Source organism: Mycotypha africana, assembly GCF_025528875.1.
Source record: "Mycotypha africana strain NRRL 2978 chromosome Unknown BDF20scaffold_5, whole genome shotgun sequence".
In the NCBI taxonomy this organism is placed as follows: Eukaryota; Fungi; Mucoromycota; class Mucoromycetes; order Mucorales; family Mycotyphaceae; genus Mycotypha; species Mycotypha africana.
The window spans coordinates 500,090-523,133 of record NW_026515729.1 but is presented as its reverse complement, the minus strand read 5'-3'; the positions used below and the strand labels follow the sequence as shown (position 1 = coordinate 523,133).

At 37.4% G+C, this 23,044-nt stretch overlaps 10 protein-coding genes across 10 annotated transcripts; 4 read left to right on the top strand and 6 right to left on the bottom strand.

Moving 5' to 3' along the window:
* Nucleotides 1-701: 701 nt before the first annotated feature.
* BDF20DRAFT_485535 (uncharacterized protein) lies at nt 702-2,664 on the bottom strand. The gene has a single exon (XM_053075574.1). It carries the CDS (start codon nt 2,193-2,195, stop codon nt 1,080-1,082), a length of 1,116 nt encoding a protein of 371 aa, XP_052936138.1. The 5' UTR covers nt 2,196-2,664; the 3' UTR covers nt 702-1,079.
* On the bottom strand, nt 2,237-3,784 carry BDF20DRAFT_485649 (uncharacterized protein). The gene is made up of 4 exons (XM_053075576.1): nt 3,154-3,784; nt 2,831-3,091; nt 2,316-2,761; nt 2,237-2,254 (listed from the first exon to the last, which is right to left on the bottom strand). The coding sequence occupies exons 1-3, from the start codon at nt 3,704-3,706 to the stop codon at nt 2,466-2,468; spliced, it is 1,110 nt and encodes a 369-aa protein (XP_052936137.1). The 5' UTR covers nt 3,707-3,784; the 3' UTR covers nt 2,237-2,254; nt 2,316-2,465.
* A 350-nt stretch (nt 3,785-4,134) lies between these two features.
* Nucleotides 4,135-5,638, top strand: BDF20DRAFT_868105 (DnaJ domain-containing protein). The gene is made up of 2 exons (XM_053080926.1): nt 4,135-4,303; nt 4,364-5,638. Exons 1-2 carry the CDS (start codon nt 4,216-4,218, stop codon nt 5,557-5,559), a joined length of 1,284 nt encoding a protein of 427 aa, XP_052936136.1. The 5' UTR covers nt 4,135-4,215; the 3' UTR covers nt 5,560-5,638.
* On the bottom strand, nt 5,639-6,973 carry BDF20DRAFT_868102 (uncharacterized protein). Its single transcript, XM_053080925.1, has 6 exons — nt 6,856-6,973; nt 6,593-6,758; nt 6,489-6,505; nt 6,323-6,410; nt 6,069-6,250; nt 5,639-5,994 (listed from the first exon to the last, which is right to left on the bottom strand). Exons 1-6 carry the CDS (start codon nt 6,915-6,917, stop codon nt 5,823-5,825), a joined length of 687 nt encoding a protein of 228 aa, XP_052936135.1. The 5' UTR covers nt 6,918-6,973; the 3' UTR covers nt 5,639-5,822.
* A 2,766-nt stretch (nt 6,974-9,739) lies between these two features.
* On the bottom strand, nt 9,740-11,458 carry BDF20DRAFT_835247 (uncharacterized protein; the record flags this gene model as incomplete). Its single annotated transcript, XM_053078825.1, has 2 exons — nt 9,740-11,305; nt 11,387-11,458. 2 exons carry the CDS (start codon nt 11,456-11,458, stop codon nt 9,740-9,742), a joined length of 1,638 nt encoding a protein of 545 aa, XP_052936134.1.
* A 1,215-nt stretch (nt 11,459-12,673) lies between these two features.
* Nucleotides 12,674-14,712, top strand: BDF20DRAFT_484875 (uncharacterized protein). Its single transcript, XM_053075573.1, has 9 exons — nt 12,674-12,768; nt 12,856-12,896; nt 12,961-12,974; nt 13,038-13,076; nt 13,173-13,618; nt 13,702-13,888; nt 13,983-14,099; nt 14,164-14,233; nt 14,336-14,712. Exons 2-9 carry the CDS (start codon nt 12,880-12,882, stop codon nt 14,343-14,345), a joined length of 900 nt encoding a protein of 299 aa, XP_052936133.1. The 5' UTR covers nt 12,674-12,768; nt 12,856-12,879; the 3' UTR covers nt 14,346-14,712.
* Nucleotides 14,713-14,978: 266 nt separating this feature from the next.
* BDF20DRAFT_484632 (Smg-4/UPF3 family-domain-containing protein) lies at nt 14,979-17,089 on the top strand. The gene is made up of 2 exons (XM_053075572.1): nt 14,979-15,442; nt 15,528-17,089. The coding sequence occupies exons 1-2, from the start codon at nt 15,135-15,137 to the stop codon at nt 16,663-16,665; spliced, it is 1,446 nt and encodes a 481-aa protein (XP_052936132.1). The 5' UTR covers nt 14,979-15,134; the 3' UTR covers nt 16,666-17,089.
* A 423-nt stretch (nt 17,090-17,512) lies between these two features.
* On the bottom strand, nt 17,513-18,211 carry BDF20DRAFT_819932 (deoxyribose-phosphate aldolase; the record flags this gene model as incomplete). Its single annotated transcript, XM_053077497.1, has 1 exon — nt 17,513-18,211. The coding sequence occupies one exon, from the start codon at nt 18,209-18,211 to the stop codon at nt 17,513-17,515; it is 699 nt and encodes a 232-aa protein (XP_052936131.1).
* Nucleotides 18,212-19,831: 1,620 nt separating this feature from the next.
* BDF20DRAFT_819966 (adenylate kinase-domain-containing protein) lies at nt 19,832-20,665 on the bottom strand (the record flags this gene model as incomplete). Its single annotated transcript, XM_053077503.1, has 3 exons — nt 19,832-20,057; nt 20,137-20,322; nt 20,406-20,665. 3 exons carry the CDS (start codon nt 20,663-20,665, stop codon nt 19,832-19,834), a joined length of 672 nt encoding a protein of 223 aa, XP_052936130.1.
* A 1,165-nt stretch (nt 20,666-21,830) lies between these two features.
* Nucleotides 21,831-22,802, top strand: BDF20DRAFT_819335 (Phospholipase/carboxylesterase/thioesterase; the record flags this gene model as incomplete). The annotated part of the gene is made up of 5 exons (XM_053077450.1): nt 21,831-21,985; nt 22,057-22,100; nt 22,180-22,260; nt 22,337-22,512; nt 22,584-22,802. The coding sequence occupies 5 exons, from the start codon at nt 21,831-21,833 to the stop codon at nt 22,800-22,802; spliced, it is 675 nt and encodes a 224-aa protein (XP_052936129.1).
* Between the last annotated feature and the right edge of the window lie 242 nt (nt 22,803-23,044).

Below are 23,044 nucleotides of genomic sequence, written 5' to 3'. Positions count from 1 at the left end.
ATCAATCTTAACTTTTGGATTAAGAATAATTTTGTTTATGAAAATTCATTTTAAACGTCGGAAAAAACTAACGTAGAAAGCAGCCCAAATAGGCGGTTTGCGGTTTGCATGGTTCTCAGCCTTATTATAACTTACATATAGGAGACGTGGTTTTGTGGGAAGCGGACGAAGGTAATTTGTTGAGAATCGTTATAAGGCGGTTAAGGAATTGAAGGTATTGAATTCGGCTTTTATCACTATGGCAATACCTAAGGTACAAAGAAGAATCGTCAACGGAATTAAATAGAGGATGAGAGAAGAGAAGATTTTTCATGGATGATATGGTCGTGATGCCAAACTGGTAACCTCTGTTGGAAAAAAGGATGACAGTAAGTTAATGGTTTAAGCCATAGTAAATTTGCGAGGTCATTCCACGCTACGTTTAGAAGGTGAGGGATGATGGTGCTGTGTTGCCTCAAATATATCTCACTGATCAATTGAATTGTATCAATCAAGATCACGTCTGTCTGTCAATTTGTCTTTATTTGAAGCAAAAAGATGGTAATAAAAAAGCTCACAGAACAACTGATTAAAAGATTTTTTTACCCTTGTTCCCAAAGGGGTTTTTAGCAATATATATTTTATACTAGAAACATTAGGATCTGACCCAGGCAATTTCTGGTGCTCATTGGGTTTTAAATATTGTAATAAAAGATTTATTTAAACGTAATAAAAAAGCTACTGTGGAAGCATCGAGTCCATTGGTCTTGAAGACACAGAAAGTGTAGCCAACTAAATTTCTTCTATATGAACAGAACAACTCTGAATCTTCATATTAGTTTACATACATTAATCCCTATTGGTCTATATATTTTATTGGAAACACAAAGTGATCAAAAATTAAACATTTTTATGCTTTCAAATTCTTCTGCAAACCATGTACCGGAGCCGCTTATTACAATGTATAACTTAATCAAAAGTCGTTCGGTTATTAATGGTATCAGTGATAAAGACCCCGTACAATGGACTGTAAGTCTCTTTCGACTTATTTTGTTACAGGAACACTATTATTGGTGTTACCGATGGCATCTTCAACCTTTTCATTTCAGTGTTAGCCATTTACCGACTAGCTCCTTCATATTATGACAATATTTCTTCTCTTCTTCATTCCAGAAATTTATCGATAGATTGCTGTTCGCTGAAATTTCTAGTGATATATCACGTATCAACTGACGAGATTCATTATTGAATTCTATCCCATTTACAGACATTTCTTCCACCAAATCCAATATACCATACACATCTCTCCACATATTCCACTTTAGTTTCAGAATACAATTGTAGACTTTTGTAGTGCATCCTAGGATATAGCTGGTCATGCTACGATGTTTGGCTTGTTCAAAAATTGTCAAAGCTAAATAAGGGTCTTGCAAATGTTGAGAAATTGCATGCTCAATTGCTTTCTCTAACAAAGTTGGATAATAAGGTGGATAGGATTGCTCTTTTGAGAAACTACTAGCATTTATCTCTTTCATTATACAAGCCAATAGCTGCGTAGGAGTACGTGACTCCAAAATGGACTGTACAATTTTCAACTCATGATCTTTCAATTTACAGCGTTCGTACTCACTTATACTAATATCGGATGCACTACCATTGGATGCCGTATTAACCTTCGTTGTTGCCCCTGCTGTCCCGTTGAGAAGTAAAAAATCAAATAAAGATTCTTCTTCGCGTTGTTTTTGAAGAGATTTGATATGATCAGCTGAATTACTTCTGAAAGGTTCTTGATAATTCCTTGGTAATGGAGCTTTGGGACGGTAGGGTTTATGCTTACGCAAAATAATATCCAGTAATCTTTTCTCAGCAACAGATTGTCCATAATTTTTAGGCAGATTCATGTGCCCTAAAGAGGGGGCGGCAGCTGTTCCAGTTGAATTCACTGACGATGCTGATAGATTATGAACAGGTTTGACTTCAAACAAACTGTCTAACAAATTTCTGAAATCCTTTGTCTCTTGCGCCATAGGTTCAGAGTTCACTCTTGTTTTCGGCTTTTTTGTTTGAGCTTTCACTTCCCAAAAATGGCTAAAACTTTTATTGTTGGTTTCCTCACGTAATAATCGGTCGGCTAGAGTTGATTCAGGGCTATTCATAGCGTTTGATTGATCTGCACTTTCAGTTTTACTCGGACAACTGTGTATGGAAGTCGTCATGAAAGGACGGAATGCATGACAATGGTTTGAAAATGAGTTCTTAGCTACATTAACACGGTCTATATAAACAGTTCAGTTGGAGTTCGAAGACTTCCTCAAAGTAGCGATCATAATATTTACCAATCGTAACTAACAACCTTTTGTGCAAGCGAGAATTCATTTTTTCGCTTTTATACAGTAACAGTTCAAATTGATAATGTATTAGACAGAGAAGTGAATTTTCTTTTTGAACATGGGGATTCTGATCAGAAAGTTGCGAGTCACAAAATTTCAGGTATGGGCAGCAAGTGCTTTTGATCGCATTGTTTCAAAGCAATATAACATGTCCTTGGCTGATAATCTCTCAGTATAATCGTAATTGAGCCCTCTCTTAATAATAGGAATCACTTTTTCGAAAGTGGAATAGTCTAGCTCTTGCTCATCAAGGACAACCTTTTCTGATTCCGCATCTATCTCAAACAAATCCTTAGCTTGACTCTCTGGTTTCTGTACCAATTTCAATAAAATACAGGATGCTAAAAACACATCTGTTTCCTTCAAATAGTTCGTTTTCAATTTTTCATACTCTATATAAGTAACACCTGGTTAAATCAAAGTGATTAGTCGATTATAAGAGTCAAGTTAAATTGAGTTACCTGGGCACTTGATAGTGGCAGGATTTATCCATGAATAATAACAATCACTGCTATCCTTTGTACTAGTGCTACTATGGACACTACTTTCATGAAGGAATAAACACGATCGATAGCCACTGAAATATATTCCCCCATCTGTTGCCACATAGAGGCTATCTAAGGAAATGTCAACGAGTCCAATATTCAAGGTGTGAGCATCGGCAAGCATTGAGAATAGACAAATAGCCATTTGGAGAAAATAAAACGGCTCGATTCTCAAGTCTACATTGAAAATAAAATGGTTAGCACCTCATAATTTTCTTCTTATATGTTTTTAAACTTACAGTTCAACCTTCTATCCCTCAAATATTCGCCTAAGGTTCCATTTTGATATCCTTTCATAACATACAGTTGCAATGGAGGCTTTTCTACGGTATCCTCACCGACTTCGGTACCATAATACAGCTCTCTAGAGCTTAACCCCAGTTCACTAGCGTAAGCCTTTAGACCGCCTAATAGACTTACCATGTATCGACAGGGCGACAATTCTTCCGACATAAACCATATGTGTTCATTTTGCTTGACTGTGAGGATATTTGAATTTCGTGCAATAGAAGCTGTACATATCACATCCATGTCTTTATATCTGGCTGGTATAGTATACGAGACTAATCCTCTATCATTGACAAAAATTGACCCGGCAGGTAACGATAGTTTGATGTCTTTACGTTTGATAATTAGAGGAAAAACAGTGGGTATCATTTCATATATAGGTACATCGGAAGTATAGCTGTTGCTTTCTGTCATAACTGTCCCACCGTGAAAAAGGTTACCTAACCTTTCAGAGCTACTGCTGCTAATACTACTATTATTGCCAGGATTATCTGTTATATCCATATTACTGTCCTTCCCTACTACCTTGTCAATATATTGGCTTAAGCCGTTCCGTCTAATCAGTTGTTACAACAAATGTTCTTACCTTCTTTAGTATATTCAGCGTTTGTACTCTCCGGTTTACTAACAACTAGCGTAACCTTTGTAGGTCTCCCTGCTTCCGGTCTTTTTTTTCTATTAGTACTCATACGAGAACTTCTCTTCACTGCTGGTTTATTGCTGACCGTCATCCAACCCTTAGTTTGATTTCTGTTTTCCTTTGCTTCCTTTCTCGCAGTTGAAAGGCTGTAAAAAGCCTCTGATTATACGTATTTCTTGGAAAGGAAAAAAGCTCGTTCACCAACTAAACAATGAAAAGCATAAATTTAGCGAGCACCTGCGGACTTTGTAAGCAAATGTACTCTTTCGAGTTAAAGGTGGCTTATCGTCGATAACAGCAAATTTTATAGAAACAACAGTTATCACCTTTTCACAATTTACTTTCTAGGTCCAACTCATTACTTTAGTTAAATATGTCATTGACTTTTGATTTTCTGCTTCCCTCTTGTCCTGCAACCTGCAAGGTTGACCAAGGTTTTGAAGCTTCCGCTTCTTTGACTGGTACTTGTTGAAATTTGTTTGTCATTTTGGCTTGCATTCACTCACAATATTTCTCTGTAGCCACTTCTGAACGCCTTCTCGAGCCAGTTGGTCGTCACTTCCTCGCTCATGCTCGTAGAAAGACACAAAATCGTACTTTCTCCGAAGATGAACGTCATCAAGCCGAAGAAAAGGCTAATCAAGTGGAAAAAGAAGAAAAGGATGAATTTGAATATGAAGATGTCGATATTGACATGGTTAACCAAGATCCTACTCAATGGAAAACTCAGGATAATTATGCTATCCTCGGCTTGACCAAATTACGTTATAAAGCTACTGAAGACCAAATCAAGAAGGCTCATCGCCGTATGGTCTTATTACATCACCCCGATAAGAAGGCGGATAAGAATGATGACGCTTTCTTCAAGTGTATTGCTAAGGCCTATGACACTTTGATGAATCCTGAAAGCCGTCGACAATATGACTCTGTTGATTTTGGTATTGCTCACTGGGACGACGAAGTACCTAGTGCGAAGGATACAGGTGACTTCTACGAAATGTGGCGTCATGTCTTTGAACGTGAAGCTCGCTTTTCTAACAAACAGCCTGTTCCTGGTTTGGGTGATGAGAACTCTACTAAAGAAGAAGTTGAAGGCTTTTACGATTTCTGGTATAACTTTGATTCTTGGAGAACCTTTGAATGGTTAGACAAGGAAGGTGTTGAAGGTTCTGATAATCGTGACGACAAGCGTTATCAAGAAAAGAAGAACCGTGCTCAACGTGCTCAATTGAAGAAGGAGGATAATGCTCGTTTACGTAAACTTGTCGATGTCTGCTTGGGTATGGATCCTCGAATTGCCAAATTCAAGGCAGAGGAGAAAAAGAGAAGAAACGCCAAGAAGGACGCTAGAGCCGCTGCTGAAAAGGCTGCAGCAGAAGAAAAGGCTAGAAAGGAAGAAGAGGCAAGATTGGCTGCTGAAAAGGCTGAAGCTGAAGCTAAGGCTGCTGCTGCAGAAAGCAAGAAAGCCAAGGAAATGGCTAAGCGTGCCATTAAGAAGGAGAAGAAAACCATTAAAGCCATTGTCAAGGACAATAATTATGCTTTAGCTGCTGATGCTCCAGAAGCTACTCCAGAACAAATTGATTCTCAATTGTTCAAGTTGGACGATATCCTTGCAAAGAATAAGACTGTCGAACAACTTGAGGCTCTTCGTCAATCATTCGAAAAAGCTGTTGCTGACAAGAATCTTGCCGATGTATTCAACGCTGCTCTTTAGTGGTGTAACACTTTAATATCGTTTTATCCGCTATTATCTTCTCAAATAAATGAAAACTGTTTCGCATTTTTTCCATAGGAATATTGAAAGATGCTATTTTGGTATGAATCTGGATCTTATCTATTGTCTTGTAAGGTTAAGGAAACTGCTACGTAAATAAGGACGTAACTGGGTAATATTAAATTGTTTCCCTTTGTAATTTTGTTATGCTTGTGTGAAATGAGCAGGTATTTTATCTGTACAAATTTACATGCTGCCATGTTTCAATTGAATCGACCGTGTTCGACATCAGTATCTTCAACATCCATAAAATTGTCCTCTAATCCATTTTCTCTATCCAAGGCTGTAAATTCTAATGAAGGATTACGTTCTTCAATATCCGGTATATCATCGAAATCGATGCGTGTTGATCTTGCATTCAAGGAATACTGATTTCTATGTCACATTTAGACCGTCAACGTTATCTTTCCTAGTCTATAAATAGTAGATGTAGACATAGGTGAACTTACTTTCGAAGCATCATGAACAGCCGCACTAATTGAAAGCCATTACGTATAACTAACAGAACAGTATCAAAAATCGCCTCATTTCGTTCACTGACCGAACACCCTGTCGTTAATACAATTAGCGTAATGGCACACAATCCAACCAATATAATATCAATAATATTCCACAATGATTTCCAGTATCTCTAATTTGAGGGACAGACGCATCGCTTAAGTGTTGTGAAATGGAACACATTCTAAACTTTTACCATATTTACTTTGCCTAATGCCAGCAGCCGGATAATGACTTCCATAATCATTGCAAAGTTGATAATTGCTTCAAATACAATGAATAAAGCCGTAGGGCTGCAGTGCAAAAGAAGGTGAATATGTTTATCATTAAATTTCTTTGTTATACTGCCTAACCGCTATCACTTTACTGACCAAGTTTCCTTCAAAGACTGCCAGATGATTTAGAATTTAAAACTTTGAGCATTAGTATCTAAGGCTTATTTGTAGCTAAAGTCGTTCATCATGAATATATCTACCATGATAATTGTGATGAAACTAAGCATTGCCAGTGATAAATAAAGGCCAATATAGAACTTGGAGTACATAAATCTGTTCGCCATTCCGCTGACGATCTCTGATTTTGTTAAACTATGCTGTGTTCTCAAGGCGGTAGTATTTATAATGGATGATAACAAAGTGATTCTGTATTGGTTCGTATACATTGATATGCAGTTTACATTAATATAGAGATTGCCATAACCTCCGACTTGATTTTATCATTAAGCTACATTATCCTTACCCTGAAGGTTCATTAGATGCGGGCAACATGTGAGCTCTCTCATCATCAGCATTTGAAGACATGCTGCTATTTCCAAAGAATCCAAAATAGGTAACTGGAGGAGAAAGAAACCTTTACCTCAAAAAAAAAAAAAAGAAAAAAAAAATTGCTAAAAAACGAAAAGTTTCAGACAAGTTTTCCAAAAACCATTCTGCCAGCCCTTCACACCGTACTTGTTACATAATTACAGAACTTGCTGATGTTATAGATTATTATTGACATAGGTAGTAATGTTATAAATTTGATGAAGGAGCGGTCTGCAACAAATGACACACGTTATGGCTTGCATTACTTATCGTTGTATATAGAGTACTAACGAACTGCTATTTTTTATAAGGCAACGTTAATATTAACTCATTGACGAACCTTTTGACAAATAGTATTTCAGGCACCATCTTGTTCTGACAAAAAGATGAAGTGAATTTCATACCCTTAAAGCCCTTCTTAAACAGGAAAAAAAGTGTATGGAATATCGTAATGTTGCTGCAAGAAAATTTGATAATTCTTTTAGTTAATAATGATAGGCCCAGTAGTTGCGTTGTACAAAATTTTTGGTTGGAAAAACTGAAAAGTTTTTTCACAAAACGTCAGAGTGTATTATAGATCTGAACAGTATCTGTGATGTTTCAATCTGTAAATGCATACTATAGCGTTTCGTCAACTTTTTTATCGCAGTGCTTGGAAATATCTCCGGGTAAATCAACCGCAGAGCCAGAAAAGTGACCTACTGCATTTGAGAAGTGTGCGCACCAATATGATGGGATTAATTGCTGGTCATGCCATGGACAGCAGCATAGGAGGTGTCTGTGAAATTAGCAAGGGGTGGTTTAAAATTGCTCGATAAATATTGCTGTTGATGGCAGAATTATCAAAGGGATTAGGCCTCCAATAAGTTCGCTATATAATGAGTCTGACATTCCATGCTTTTGAACATAGCCAATTTTTAATCCCCTGTGTAGCAGTCTTAGATTCCTATCTTCCCTTTCTCTCTTGTTCTAGTACCATCCTTTGCTGTCACGGTACTTTTAAATTAAAACCATAACAGGAATGAATGCGATGTCATTTAGTCAATGGTATCTTTCCCGAGATATACCAAGGAGAGAACCGAAGTTTACGGATCATCTTAAAAATAAGATTAGCAAGCAGCAATAAGGAGATAGGAGTAGAGAAGTACATTAAGTTTGTCAACTAGAGGCTCGCTCGTGCATTTCATGGCAGAGGTTTTGGCTAGATGGCACATAATCGTTGTATAAAAAGTTGTTGAGTCTCCAAGATCATCAAGAAGGCGTTTGAGATAAGACTTGGAGGCTTGAACCTCAGCTTATCGGCGTGAAGGAGACCAATTAACTGAGCTTAGTAGGTGGTATGAAGGGAGGGTTAAAGTGAAAAGGCACTCTCAGCGAGTAATGGTGTTATTTATATAGTGTATGGTTTTTTTCCTTTTTTAAGCAGTTATAAATATTGCATATTTTGTTGGCTTCTATCGATATCCTAATTAAAAGCCATGATTCTTACATAAATTCAATATTAGAGACAACTGATCGCTCGGGATAGATTGAAATTGTATTATAAAAGACAGTTAAGTGCTATTGTATGAGTGTGCTATATAGCTGTGGATAGTGTTGGTAGGGATCAACTTCGGTTGGCGATTATTGACATAGTGTGAATACAAAAATGAGGAAAATGTCAACGTTATGAACCGCTTGTTAAGAAGTTAAAATGATAGTATTAGCAAATAAATTTTTATTTGAATACACATATGTAAAAGATATTTAACACTGATTATGAATATAAAGGGAGATGTGGTTGTTAACTTTCTAGACTATGACATTTGTACGTGAGCTGATTTGTTTCCAAAAAAGGAGATTGCAGGCTGCATATAAAATCAGAAGCGGAGAATAAATGCGTGATTTAAAAATTGGTTGTTGAAATCGGCCCTAAGCTTTATCAAGGGGTGAAGTTTCATTTGATAAACAATCAAGCAATGTTCAATATGTCAGGGAACATGGCGATAAGACTAAGGTTTTGATTTTTAAAGTCATACATATGAGATGAGCATCTTCTCAGCTTAGTAACTAATTGAATCTACGGTAAATAACCACGAGAGCCAAAGAAATCAAAATAGATACATGTAGTGAGAAATGTGTGCTTTCATGTGTCATTGTAGGAACCTTCACTTTGACTCTTTCAGTTTAAACGACCGAACCAGGTCGCTTGACTTTTGAAGGCTAAAATGCAAATATTGCTTCATATTTCCCTATGCTAAATATGTCAAGCTTGCTACCATTGGTATTTGCTGCTTTGACAACTGCTTTCTGTGAAATAGCAGAAGTTAAACTGAGCTTTGTGTAACTATATAGACTTTATGCGTTACAGTCCGCTGGTAGATATTGTCAAGACAAAAAAAATTGGCGGTTTGTCGATTGCAGAAATATATATGTATAATTGGGCGGTTAAAAGACTATCTTTATCAATAACCAAGCTTTTCCGAGTGTGCTAGTTCTATAAATAAGGAAAGATGTTGACGAGACTTCTACCTGATAATTTATAATAATGTAACTGACGAGGAGCCAATAAGTAATGTATGATAGGACCCAGCAAACCATCCTAGTACATGTACGATTAGGTAAACATATCTGGTCTCAGCCAACTATCGTACGGGCAAAAGCTTGGCGGTCTCAAACTTTCCTCATGCAATACAATGCGCAGTACGTATTCTTTGTGGTCTGTTTCTTTGACATGTTAAGTCTCACAATTAAGAGTAACTGTCAACTGATTGTTATAATAAAGTTGTGTTACAGCACACAAGGAAGGAACAGGTAGTTTATTTTGCGCAAGATAAGATTTACAAAAAAAAGCGTGCTCTTTGTTCATCAAGACAGGGTTTCCTTAATTTGTGGATACAATTCATAATCTGCTCCAGATCATCGTTTTCGACAGTCTGCGGATTGCACTCTGGTAAGAATTCTGCATCCTGATTGTCAAGTCGAAAGCTCTCAAGACTATGCACCTTTTCAAATAGTCCGTACATAAACGATTGTCGGTCTTCGATATCATTTACACTAAAGCGCTGTGATTGGTAGAGACATGCTCTGTTCTCCAAAGACTTGATCAACAAGTCTGTGGTTTTTGTAAGATCTCGAATTAAACACAGCTCTTCATTCTGCTCTGCCTTCTCCTTTTTGCTGATGAAATCTTGATTGGTATGCCTTCCTCTATCCAACCGACTGAATGTGTGGTGGATAGAGGCAAAATCCAACTTTTTTTGAAAGTGTGACGTTAATGCAATCCTTTGTCGCTGGAATAGATGGGATGAAGTTGACCTTAGAGCAAGCTGCTGTATCTGTAGTATGAGGCCCTCCAATGAAGGAGATACAAATCTTCCATTCTTGCCGACTGCCGCTTTTTGTTGTTGTACACTGGGTAAACCAGCTCTCTGGTTCTCCAGTCTTGGAGCAATGTCCGATAGTTTTTCTATGGCTTTCAACAAGAAGCTAAAGTCTTCTTGAAAATTTATGTTTTTTTGGTTTGACTGTTTGCCAGCCAAATGTTGATAACTTGATGGCGAGGAATCAAGTTGAAGAGATTCATATGTTGGGGGTGCCTTTTGTACCCCAGGAAAGTCGCATTCTTGATAAGCGGGAGGCTCACTTAAAGGCTGTTGCTCTTGTTGTTGTTGTGTCACCAAAGTACATATATCTGATATCAAGCTATCCATTTCATGCCATAATGTGATAAGTTTTTGATTATTTTTACTAACTGGGGATGTGTAGGCAGTATTCTTTCTCTGTTGTAAATGTGATACTTTATCACATAATTCTTGTAAAGGCGGCGCATCATGATGATAATACGAGTCCTCTCCTTTCAAATCACCCTCTTCTGTATCTTTCTGACGAGCTATTTCCATGATGCAATATATATTATTTAACAAGGCTGCGACTGAACAACAAAGGGTATAATAAGGTAGCTGATAATAAATCATCTGCCTCGAATTCAGAATATTGTGTACGTTGAACACAATGCTTGACTTGGAAGGAGTTGAGTTACTTCTTTTCAAAGGTACTCTTCTGGTGGAGGTGGGAGTCTGTAATTGTAGTAGCTGGGTATTATGGGTAATTGAGGTGAGAATACTACTGTTGCTTTGTGTCAAATTTGGAACACTGGGATCAGATAATCTTCTAGTTTGCTTAGATTGAACAGGTAGAATTTCCTTTACAATTTGCAGTAAAAGCATGTCCAATACCACTAAGCATACATGCTTAACAGATTGGAGCAATTCCATCAATTCATCGGATAAAGTAAAGTCATGGAGCTCCTCCTGACTATATTCCATTGGTTCTTTTGCGACACTTTCTAATAGAGGATCGGACGTTATATCGTTCTCTTCCTCTTCTTTTGCTTCTGGATACAGCTATATGTATCAATGTGTGCACAGTCAGGGACGGAAGAAATGGCAAAATTAACATTAAATGGAATTTTGCGTTTGTCCTACATTTGTATCAGTTTCGTTCATCGAGGTTGTGCTGATAATTAGCGATTTCTTCCTTTTCACCACTGTGGCCATATTGCATCAAAAATATTATTTGCAAGAATAAAAAGTGTTCAAAGTTTTAAGAAAGGAAAAAGAGTGCGTTCAAGAGAAATCAAAAGGACAAAAATAAAAAGTGAAGAAAAGTGCACACAGGAGACAACTGTATTCAAAACTCCTTACTGTATGTAACCTTACCCTTGTTTTCTTTAACAAATCATGCGGATTCCAATAGGTTATCTGAATTATCGTTCGATAAATCGCTGAGAAACTGTGATTCTGCTCTCCCTCTTGTACTTTCTCCCTAATTTGTTATGCGATCTTCTCAACCTTTTCTTGGCCTGCTGATCTTTGTGAAGCGACTGATTATACTTTACTGCGTCTTCAAAATATTGCATAGACTGTCCTCCTTTCTGAGAGTTTGAAACAGTGAAAGCATCAACTCCTTGTTTCTTACTTCATGCTGAGCTTAACCAATAGTATACATGCTAAAGAATATAAACCTTTATTGATGAAGAATACAATGATTTATTAGCTCAATCAGACGCATATCATGATCTCTATATGAAAATATTTCAAACGCTAGCTTAAAACTTGGCTTACTCTATAAAATTGTGATAAATTATTATTCATCACACATTATTTGCGAGCAGTATCTAACGAATGTCTGAAATTATACATCGTTTCCTTTCCTGCAATAACCATGTCAATCATTGTTCTACTCATTACAATCTTATCGCTTTTCGCTTCGATAACACATTGTTTCTTGAGAACTGCCGGAAAAGGCATCAAGAAGGATGACATTGGTGAGTATATTCGAAAGCAATACATTTTTCAATTGATTTCATTATTGATTGAGAGGTTTAAGTTTCTGTTTCCAACATTGAGGCAAACAGTAATGCTACGGAAAGCAGCTACGGTAGGGAGGAAATTATGGTTGATCATGGATTAAGTATGTGAGTTAGCCATTAGATCCTTTTTTTGGAGTCTTGAAAGATTAAATTATATCCATAGATTTGTACAAACAGCTCCAGCGACAGCAGTCTGATTGCTTTAAAAAGGTTACCTTACGACTTTTTCAGGGATGTCAATCTTTAAAAAGCATGAACAGTATGCGTAATATGGAATGTATTGTCTAGGTTGTCACTTTCAATTGACTATAACTGCAAAGGGACGAGGTTTAACTGTGGCTTTAAACATGTCTTGACTTAGTTGCCTTGTTATTGACGATCTGTGAGTTGTCTTTTACAAACTTGACTATACCCTCCGACTGTCAAAAGTTACAGGAATTACACGAACAAGAACACTATGAGGACAGCGATCATAATTTGAAAGCACAAGAATTGGTAAAAAAATGTGTGAAGTATGCATTAATAACAAAGGATCGAATTGTTTCCCTATTTGTACGAAATTAAGTCTTTCCTAATCAATAGTAACTTATCAAAATCAACACAGACATGGACTTCATACAGTGGTAAGAATTAAGCTTAACTCAGCCTTTTGATTGCAACGAGTTCACTGAAAATGTTGGTTTGAAGGCTACTTTCGGGAAGTAGGTAAAATATGAGACTATTTGTGTCGAAAGGAAATCTCTCATCTAATGTTGGTTTTAAAGTTCTTATATGTTTTGCCTTGAGATACCCGCTGGAAAAAGGTATGTCTTATTAAGAAATTGCTTCACCAGTACATGTAATAGATTGATGTACTATACATTGATCTGAATCTATTTCGGCATTTTGTATACAAACAGAGATATTGGAGCAATTACATTTAAATATTACAATGAATCAAGCCAAAAATTTTGAATTATTGGCTCAACAGCAGGAATACCTGGCTACATGGCGTACAGAAGAAATAGACTCATTAAAAGCGTTACAACATTCCCAATCCCACCTTTCAAGTCAACTTGACTATATTAGGAATGTTCAGTTACGAGGAACTAACGACCAATTAAAGTCTATCCTGAATACCACCCTATCTTTACAAGACGAAACAGAAGCAGTAATGCTACAATATCAGCACGCAATTCAGATAGCAACATACAACATACAGAATCAATTAGCCAGCTTATTAGAGCAACAAAAGGATGGTATACAAATGTTCATTAGAGACTCTATATACACACAGTTGGAAGTGATTCACAAACGACTGTCCGATCACCAACAAGACTTACTGATTGATCTGAATAAGACAAAGGTTTTGTAGTTGGTGTTTTCAATTGAGAAACGAATACGGCCGAACCTTAATTAACACTCCTTGACGGTATGCTTTGTTTTTAGCATGCTTATCTCCAAGATTTAACAGCATGGAGAGATACACTTGACTCTCTGAATTCAAGCTTATCTGATATTATTCATTACGATTTGAAAAAACTGCAACTGGAGCTACTAACCATTCAGAATCAAGTCTCCGCGATCTTGATACCCTTTTTTTGGATGAATAAAGTCTGCCAAGAATTCTCAACGAGTAAGAATAAGAAAAAGCCAAACCGTTTGAGCGTTAAAATCGACCTCATTAGCTTAAAATATAAAATTATCGCTTGAATCTCTGTACGATCAAGATGCACAGCTGCTGCTGTTAGATTCAATCATTTACACGGTCTTCATGTACCATGTGTACCTGTGTGCAACAGGAACTGTGATTCGGAAAACAGTGTGCTTCATTTTAGCAACAACAGGTATAATAAGTTGTATATACTATGAAAGCAAGATAAGGTCGAGCTGATAATCTCTCGTTTCTAGTTTATGTGTACGTCTACATTCATATTGATTGGTTTGTCACACCTGAGGTTATTACGTTGACTGACAAACGGTATAAAAAAATATTGATTATATTCCTACAGGTACCTTACCTGAAAGCCAAAAATATAAAGTATATTACTCAAATAGTTGTTGAATTGTTATATCCTTATAGTGTCTACTGAAACAGTATAAACAGCTTCTGCAATCGAACTTGTCAATTTCCACTCTGAGAACAATGATGCTTAAACTTGCTAAGAAATGGTATAAGAGTAATAGTGGTATCAACAACGATTGTGGTAGCACCAAGTTGATACAAGAAGATGAACTGCATTTTCACCAACAACAAGAGCAACTCAGGCAAGACTATAGGTACAACGATACCAATACAGAAGTTGCAGCTGATTTCACTAACTTTTCACCAGCTGGGCAACATATATTTGTCAGGAAGGTTGTCCAATCATGTTTTGATGAGCAGGTTACAGAGAAGCTTCTTTTAGTTGATCTTGACGAAAATTATGACGCTGAACCTTACTTCTCTTCGTCATCGCCGACACACTGCCACTTTCATAGGTATTATAACTATGAAAATGGTGATTCTTGTTGAAGCACTCGTCGTGTAAACGGCGAGTCCTTAAAAAGTTAATAAAACACTTGCGAGAATTAAAAATATTGATTATCTATTGCATTGGGTGCATTCCTTCCTTCAGCCTTCGTAAAATATCGTTACGATCATGTCTTTGATCTCTTGTAAGAGCCTTTTAAACATTCGCATATTTCTTGAAAAATACTGATAGCTTAAAAGGGTAGCCACTGCTCTTTGTAGAAATTGCGTTGAAGAAGAATTCTGAGGAGCAAAGAGAACATTTGAATTTTTGACAGCAGGCTAAAATTCGCTGGCAGGGAAAAGGGCAGTCTAATTTTCTCATTTGCTTGCCTTATTTTCCTCGTTTGTTATTTCTTCTTACTACGTAATGCCCTCAACATCTACAACAAAATCCGACGGCAAGAATACCACATCTGCCAATGCAAAGAAGCAGCGTCAGAAAAGTGCAACGTCTACTACCACGGAAGAGACGAAAAAGCCAAATAAAAAACGAGTTACCAAAAAGAAAGTAAAAAGACACAGTCGTAGCAAGAAGCCAGTTTTGAAAACGAAGGTAGTAGTTCGACGTTTGCCACCTAATTTACCGGAAGAGATTTTTATGAATTCCGTCAAACCGTGGATCAGTGATGAGAAAGTGGATTACTCCATTTATATTCCTGGAAAATTAAGCAAAAGGTTGGAACAATGTCTTGCCTTGAGGATGATGAGTGATTGCTGTTAAAAGATGACCCAGACTCACCCTTTGCCCGCTTTCCTTTAGCAAAGCGAAGGAAAATGTATTTTCCCGTGCTTATTTTCATTTCAAATCCATGGAAGATGTCGTTACTTTTCATCAAGGTTTTGATGGCCACTTATTTATTGATTCGCGTGGTAACGAGTACCGAGCAGTTGTTGAATTTGCACCATATCAGAAAATACCTAAAGAGCTCAAATCAGTTGATGCCCGTCAGGGAACGATTGAGGAAGATCCCGATTATTTGGAGTTCTTAAAATCTTTAGAGGTTGGAAAAGTCGAAAATGATGAAAAGGAAGGAGGAGTAGATGGAGAAACCAGAACTACAACTGATGATTCAGGTCAGCAGCAACGACAAGTAGAAGGAAGCAACGAACTGGAAAAGCTGGAAAATAGAATAGCTATGGTAACTGCTCAGATGTTGGCAGAACAGCAAGCAAAAAAACCAAAGACGACGCCTCTTCTGGAACATATTCGCGCACAAAAGGCTGCTCAAGCAGCTGCAAAAGCAAAAGCTCAACAGAAGAAGCTAGCAAAAAAGGAAGCAGATAAGATGAAGAAAGAAGCAGAGAAGGCAAAGAAAGAGGCAGAATTAGCCCGAAAGCGATACCAGTTGGCTGTTGTAGCAGCGGAAGAACAGCAAAAGACTCAAAATCAACAACAACTACAACAATCTCAACCTACTGTTAATTTACCAGCCTCCAAGAAGAAGGCGGCAAATACTAACAGTACTGATAATAGCAGTAATGATGGAAGAAAGCAACAGCAACAAAAGAAAAAAGAGAAGAGTAGTAGTAGCGCAGGCAGTAATCGAAGAAAGAAAAAGGAATCAAAGGATAAAGCAAAGAAAGACGATACAGGTGCAACCACTGGAAGCTCTGGTAAGCCCAGTACAACTGCAACTTCCGCTAATGCAAACAAGGCAGCCAAAAAAGCATCCGTATCAGGTGAAAGAGCTCAACAAGAGCGAAAGCCCTCATCTGCACCGCGCGACTCAAAATCATCACCTAATAATGGCACTGGCAAAACTACGCGAAGATCTAACAACAGTGGTAATCCAAAAAAATCAACCAGTCAACAACAGCAGCAGCAACAACAACAACAAGAAGCACAATCAGCTCCCACCATTAAGATACTTAACCGCCAGCAGCAAGGCCAGCTTTAAACAATGAATGACTGTAAATAAGCGACTATTCCGCGTTGAGAAATTGGCCCAAATGAACAACCTGAACGGTTTTATTTTCAAGGCAAAACCGTGACTATTTTGTAGGCAATTTACCTTTGAAGCTGGGTATTGGAAAGATTGCAAACGACGATGGTTTAACGAAACAATCGTTTATTAGTTACGGACGTATTTTTTGTCCTTTCGCTTATATACAGTCTTGCTTGTCTTTCTGTTCATCAATCAGCTTCCCTTTGTTCAATTTTACAGTTAGGAAAGTTCAGACGCCGATAAATAAAAGTGAACTGCAGGCTCCTTCAATGCATGGTTGGGGAGTTTCGTGCATAAAGCTATAAATCACACTAGAAATGTATTCTTTTGGACTTGCATGAACTGTTTCTTGTCTTTTTTATCAGCACATTCTTTTATTATGAGTCATTAGAGTAGCTGGACTTTGAATTGGCTGAATAAACGACTCAAAATTTGTCCAGCAATTCAGTAATGTCTTTCTGTTTTTTCCAAGCAATTACCGTACGACCCTTTTCAGTACGGCCTAGTCTGCAGGATTCTTTGATTGGAAATAAGCAAAAAGTCCAAAGGAGCAATTGCGAACGGCGCACTGGGTTGAATCATATAAAGAAGGAAGTAACATAATCAATCGGACTAAAGAGATGAGTACTATAACGAATCAACAATGTCTTTTGAACTTGAAGTTGACAGCCATTTAATAAAAAATATGCAGTTTCCCAGAATGAACATTTTGAAAGTTTGATATACAAAGAAAAGGAAAAAAATATACAATGACTAGGAGGCAGCATGAATGACAAGAATGATATCAATTACGATACGCCTACTTTTGAGCTGCTTTAAACTCTTCTATAATTGCACCTGAGGACGAGGAGCCAATACGAGTTGCGCCTAACTCAATGTACTTTAGTACTTGCTCTAATGTTTTAATACCACCTGATGCTTTAACGCCCATTGTATTTGGTACAGTCTTTCTCATCAATTCAATATGTTCATAAGTAGCTCCACCAGGACCAAATCCAGTCGAAGTCTTGACGTAATCGACACCAGATGCCATGCATAACTCACAAGTCTTTACAATTTCATCATTCGTTAAATAGGCCGTTTCAAAAATTACCTTGATGCAAACATCTTGCTTTTTCTCCTTAGATAGGTCAACAATCTTTTTCAGCTCTTGTTGTACCTTTTCATATAGACCAGACTTCACAAATCCGATATTTATGACCACATCTAACTCGACAGCACCGTCTTGAATGGCTTGTAAGCTTTCAGCTACCTTGGCCTCAGTAGTAGAGTTACCATGAGGAAATGATATAACTGTGCCAACATCAACATCCGTGTCTTCTAATAGTTTACAAGCCTGGCTTACGTCGCAAGGCTTTACGCAAACGGAGGCAAGGTTGTACTTTTTGGCAACTTCGCATCCTTTAATCACATCTTCTGTTGTTTGATCTGGTCGAAGAACAGCATGATCAAAGTATTTACCGAGCTTTTGGGCAGTTAAAGTAGTTTGAATAGTCATGAGTATTTGAAATAAGAAACAAAGAAAAAAGAAAAGGTACAAAAAGTAAGGGCTTGTATCGAGATATTCGTTGGCGGTCTTCTCACGATTCGAAAAGCTTAAGGTTTTTATATTTGTGCTTCCAGGGTCCAGTTGGTGAAACATAAAAATGCCAGCTTTTATTGGGTTGTCACACATCAGGTCGGATAATTTGCTTTATGCGCATTGCAAATAACAATGCGAATGAGATGTTAGCGTTATTGTTCATCTATTCGGCTTGTTGGATGAAGTGAAAAGGCGCGAATGACAGCTACCATTTAACATGACAATAAAATAAATAGTATGGACCGTCCTTTAAGGGCTTTTTTGTGTAATTCAAACTGGCCAAATATTAGCGACTTCTTTGGAATAATTGTCACTGTAATATCTCAGATATGAGTTGACGTCCCTTCTCTTTTCAGCTATTTACAGACTTCCCAGATTGATGTGATTTCTTTACTTCCGCATCCCTGGCTGACCTGAGTATAGTGTGCTACTTAATGATCAAAGGGCGCAACCATGCAACCAAGCAGCTGTCAGCCATGTTTTCTCGTAGACATTTATTAACACGACAGCTTCCTAAAGCTTTAATTAGTAAGAAAAAGGCTATCTCCTGTTTCCTTCACATATATGAAAATAAAAGTAAATCTGTTCTATTCAAAAATAGTTACTTTGCACTTTTTATCATTGATATTTTTCGACATGGCTTCTTGCAATCAGAAATTTCTCATTATCTTTTCTTGATAAAATGTGATAAGTACTTTACATTTTAGTTCGAATGCAAATTACAGCTCAGTGTTGAAGGTGGAGTGCCTCAACTCAAATGTAGATTTGACTTATCAATTAAACAGTCATTCTATTCAAACTGACGCAAACTATTATCAATTCAATTTCAAGCAATGTAAATTTAAGAATCCAGCGGTTACTCTGCTTATATTCTTTAAAAGTTCTACAGCAGTTCGACTATCATATACTATGCATTTCAGACGAAGCAACCCTCAACTATTCCCTGGAGCATCTGTAGACAATGAACAATCCTTAAAAGCCAAGTCCGTTCAAAGCAATCATTAGCCAATCTGCTGCCGTGCTCAGATTTAAAACATACCTTTCTATCTTTGTGAACATTTATATTTGATCCGCTAGTTTTTGTCGACCTATGACAAGCAAATTCGACCTGATTTTTTGTTTGTGCAATCCTAGGTGTCTAGTTACCAACGCAGCGTTGCATTTATAAAAGCAATATACTCACTGTAACGGCATTATGAGTCATCCCCCTCATCGTGTGGCCTCTTACCTTGACTTTGTTATCTGAAACATATCGTGGTTTCCCATTTGTACACAGCGAGCTCACAATGGATAGAAGAAAAAAAAATTTTTTTTTTTTTAAATCTCTTTTGAGATCAGTCAGAGCAGTTAAAAGGAATTTGAGGTTCGTGTTTTATTTATGCAGAAATGGTTCCTAAATGATGATGATGCGTTGATTTGTATATGTCGAATTGTCTATATGTGATGATATACATGCGATGAGAGGATGAGGTGCAGGATCATGTTTCATACATTGTTGCTATGTTGTTGGTAGTGTCATTGGTATTATTGTGTAATCTAAAGAGTCTTGTTGAAAATAGCATTGATTGAATCCCAGACAGCTTCAGGTGATTGAGCGGCGTCAACACCATACCAAATACCTTGTTTCTTATAATAGTTGGAAACGGGAGCAGTTTGTTCATGGAAAGCAACGAGACGTTTCTTGAGAGCTTCTTCATTGTCATCAGAGCGTTGAATCAAAGGTTCACCGGTAATATCGTCAGTCATGGGGACCTTAGGAGGACTAATATACATAAGATTAAGAGTTAGTATAAACAAGCTTTCGCTTTACTATCCACTCATATAACCTTTTCAAACGTTACTTGAAAACTTTGTGATAGGATCTACCGGAAGCAGGGTGGATGAGTCGACCACAGATACGGTCAACAAGAAGTTTATCGTCAACAACCAACTCAATGACGCTGTTCAAAGGCTTGTCCATAGCCTTGAGCATAGCATCCAATTTTTCGGCTTGAGCACAGTTACGAGGGAAACCATCGAGAATGAAACTAATGTGAAGGAAAAGGAGCGCGTTAACGAATGCATTGATTTTGCCTTCACATTAGAGAGTAAATAAAAGTATGCTACTTACCCATTCTGACAAAGAGGGTTGGTCTTCAAATTCTCTTCAATCAAACCAACAACGATTTCATCAGGAACAAGTTCACCAGCATCCATAAGTTTCTTGGCTTCAACACCATAAGAGGTCTTGGCAGCAACAGCAGCTCTAAGCATATCACCAGTAGAGAGATGGGCAGCATTGAACTTCTTTTGGATAGCAGGAGCTTGAGTACCCTTACCAGCACCTGGAGGGCCCATAATGATCATACGAAGCTGCTTATCGTCAGACATGATTATCTATATAACCTGATAAGATAGTGGAAGAAAGTTATAATAAAGAAAAAAGAAAAAGGCGCAAAGAAAGGAAATGAGAGCTGTCAAATTTAACTTTTTTTGCACGGAAATGGAAACTGATTTTTTAAAAAAAAGGAATTTTCTGAATCCTAAACCTGCCACATTGATCGAGTTTGACAGATCTCGCTAGATAACGACAATCTACCGAAAAAGGAAATGGTATCCTCACGTTGCCTTCAGCAATTTGTTTTTTGCACTAACGTCAAAGTACAATTGGAAAAGGTTAGCACAGCAGACATAGAGCCGTGCATCTGAAGATATAACCCAAGTTTGGGAAAAGCCTTGGCTTCCAATGTCGATCCTACGATTAGACTCGACAGTGGCATCATTGGTAAAGCGGGTAAACATAATACCCATACTAAACACACTTGAACAAAAGCAAATTAAAAAAGCGCTTGTGTGCTTATACTTCATGAAAGCAAGGTACGCTTATGACAGTAGGCAGATGAGATAGAGGGTGTAATATATTGTCTGCAGCATTATAGAAGCCTCTTTTCTCACAACTATTCTACTATTTCAGATAATATTTTCGTGGAGTTCATCTTCTTCAAACATGCGCTTACAAGCTATATGGACTAGCATACTATTCAGCAAGATCTGCCAGCTTGTCTAAAGACAGGATTCCCAGTCCACGATGTTGCGTTAGGCACCTTATTATTGACCAAATCTCAAAATCACAGTGATGCTAGAGAAAAGTGGATAGCATGACAATATGATTTACTTTATCTTGAACTGTACTTATAAGATCGACAATCCTCTAGATATTCAGGGAAATGAAAATGAAACTGCACTTTTACTATGCACTGATGATACCAATCACAGCTTTCCCCCCCCTCCTTATTCTGTAAAAGCATGTGGTTTGGCTTTATGACGTTTATAGTTGAGAATAAATATTCTGTTATATTTGTATTGGCTATCAAGCTACTAAAGTCTTTCAAAAGAAAGCCTACCGAATAACTTTTACAATGTGGAGAGACTTATATCAAACTGGGTCAAAAATTTTGTAATTTCCGTTTCCAAAATATTATATTTTTCCAACGCGCACCTGTGCTGACAGTTTCTTTTTTTTTTCACCCCAATTGGAACTACGAACATACCTAGTATGTCCCTGACGTCCATCGTTATCGCTGCCAAAGCAAAACAAACAGCAACTGTATTATGGATGCATGGTCTCGGTGATTCCGGTGCTGGCTGGTCATTTTTAGCACAAGAACTTCAAACAACGTTTCCTTATGTAAAGTGGATCTTACCTAATGCGTATGTTTAAAGGAAAAAGTCAGTCAATCTTGTTTGTGTCGATCCCATTAACGCTAATGACATACAAATAGTCCAATCAAACCAGTCACTCTGAATAATGGATACCCTATGCCTGGTAAGTATATGGCAAATCCAATAGTTCTTATTAAAAGTGAGTTCTATCAGCTGAACAATATGTGTCCATTTCGTGCTAGCTTGGTTTGATATCGCCAGTCTTGAAAGATCGGAAGTAACCGTAGAAGATGAACAAGGCATGCTATCTTCAGTCGCCTCAGGTATTCTTATATTATAATGCATCACCCGTATCCACCCTACTCTATCTTAGTAAGCAATATTCGATTTTTATTTTAGTTAGCCGCATCATTCGGGACGAGGTAGATAATGGTATTCCTGCAAATCGTATTGTCGTTGGTGGTTTCTCTCAGGGTTGTGTTCTTTCTCTGCTGACAGGTTTAACATCAGAATACAAATTAGCAGGAATCATCGGTTGCAGTGGATGGCTTGGTTTGGCCAGCAAATTTCCTGCTGTAAGTGCTCATAAGAAAGCCGGCGAAGGGTAGTGACCGTTCTGATCTAATGATTTTCTTTTTCCTATTAGATGGCGGCGGATGCTAATAAAAAGACGCCTATTCTTATGTGCCATGGTGACTTGGATAATGTTGTTAAACCTGAATATAGTAAGGAATCAGCAGAGAAGCTTCAATCATTGGGTTATGATATTACAAGAAAAACATATCCCGGCCTCCAACATTCAGCAAATGAAAAAGAATTGTTAGATATAAGGGATTTCCTTAAGAAGGTGATCCCTGCTGTTTGAAATCCATTCAAATAAATTGGGTCAAAATGTGCCTTGATTTTCTTGTAGCCAACTCTACTAAAAAACCGTCCTTGGCTTATAACCTGTATTGTTCTTTAATAAAATGATCAATCATTGACAAGCCATTACAATAAAAAAGGCAGAATCACTGTCTGAATATAGCTCTTGTCATGCAAATCTGGATGTTCATACTGTTGACAGAATTTATTCGCTCGTAATCATATTTGTATATTTTAAAGGTT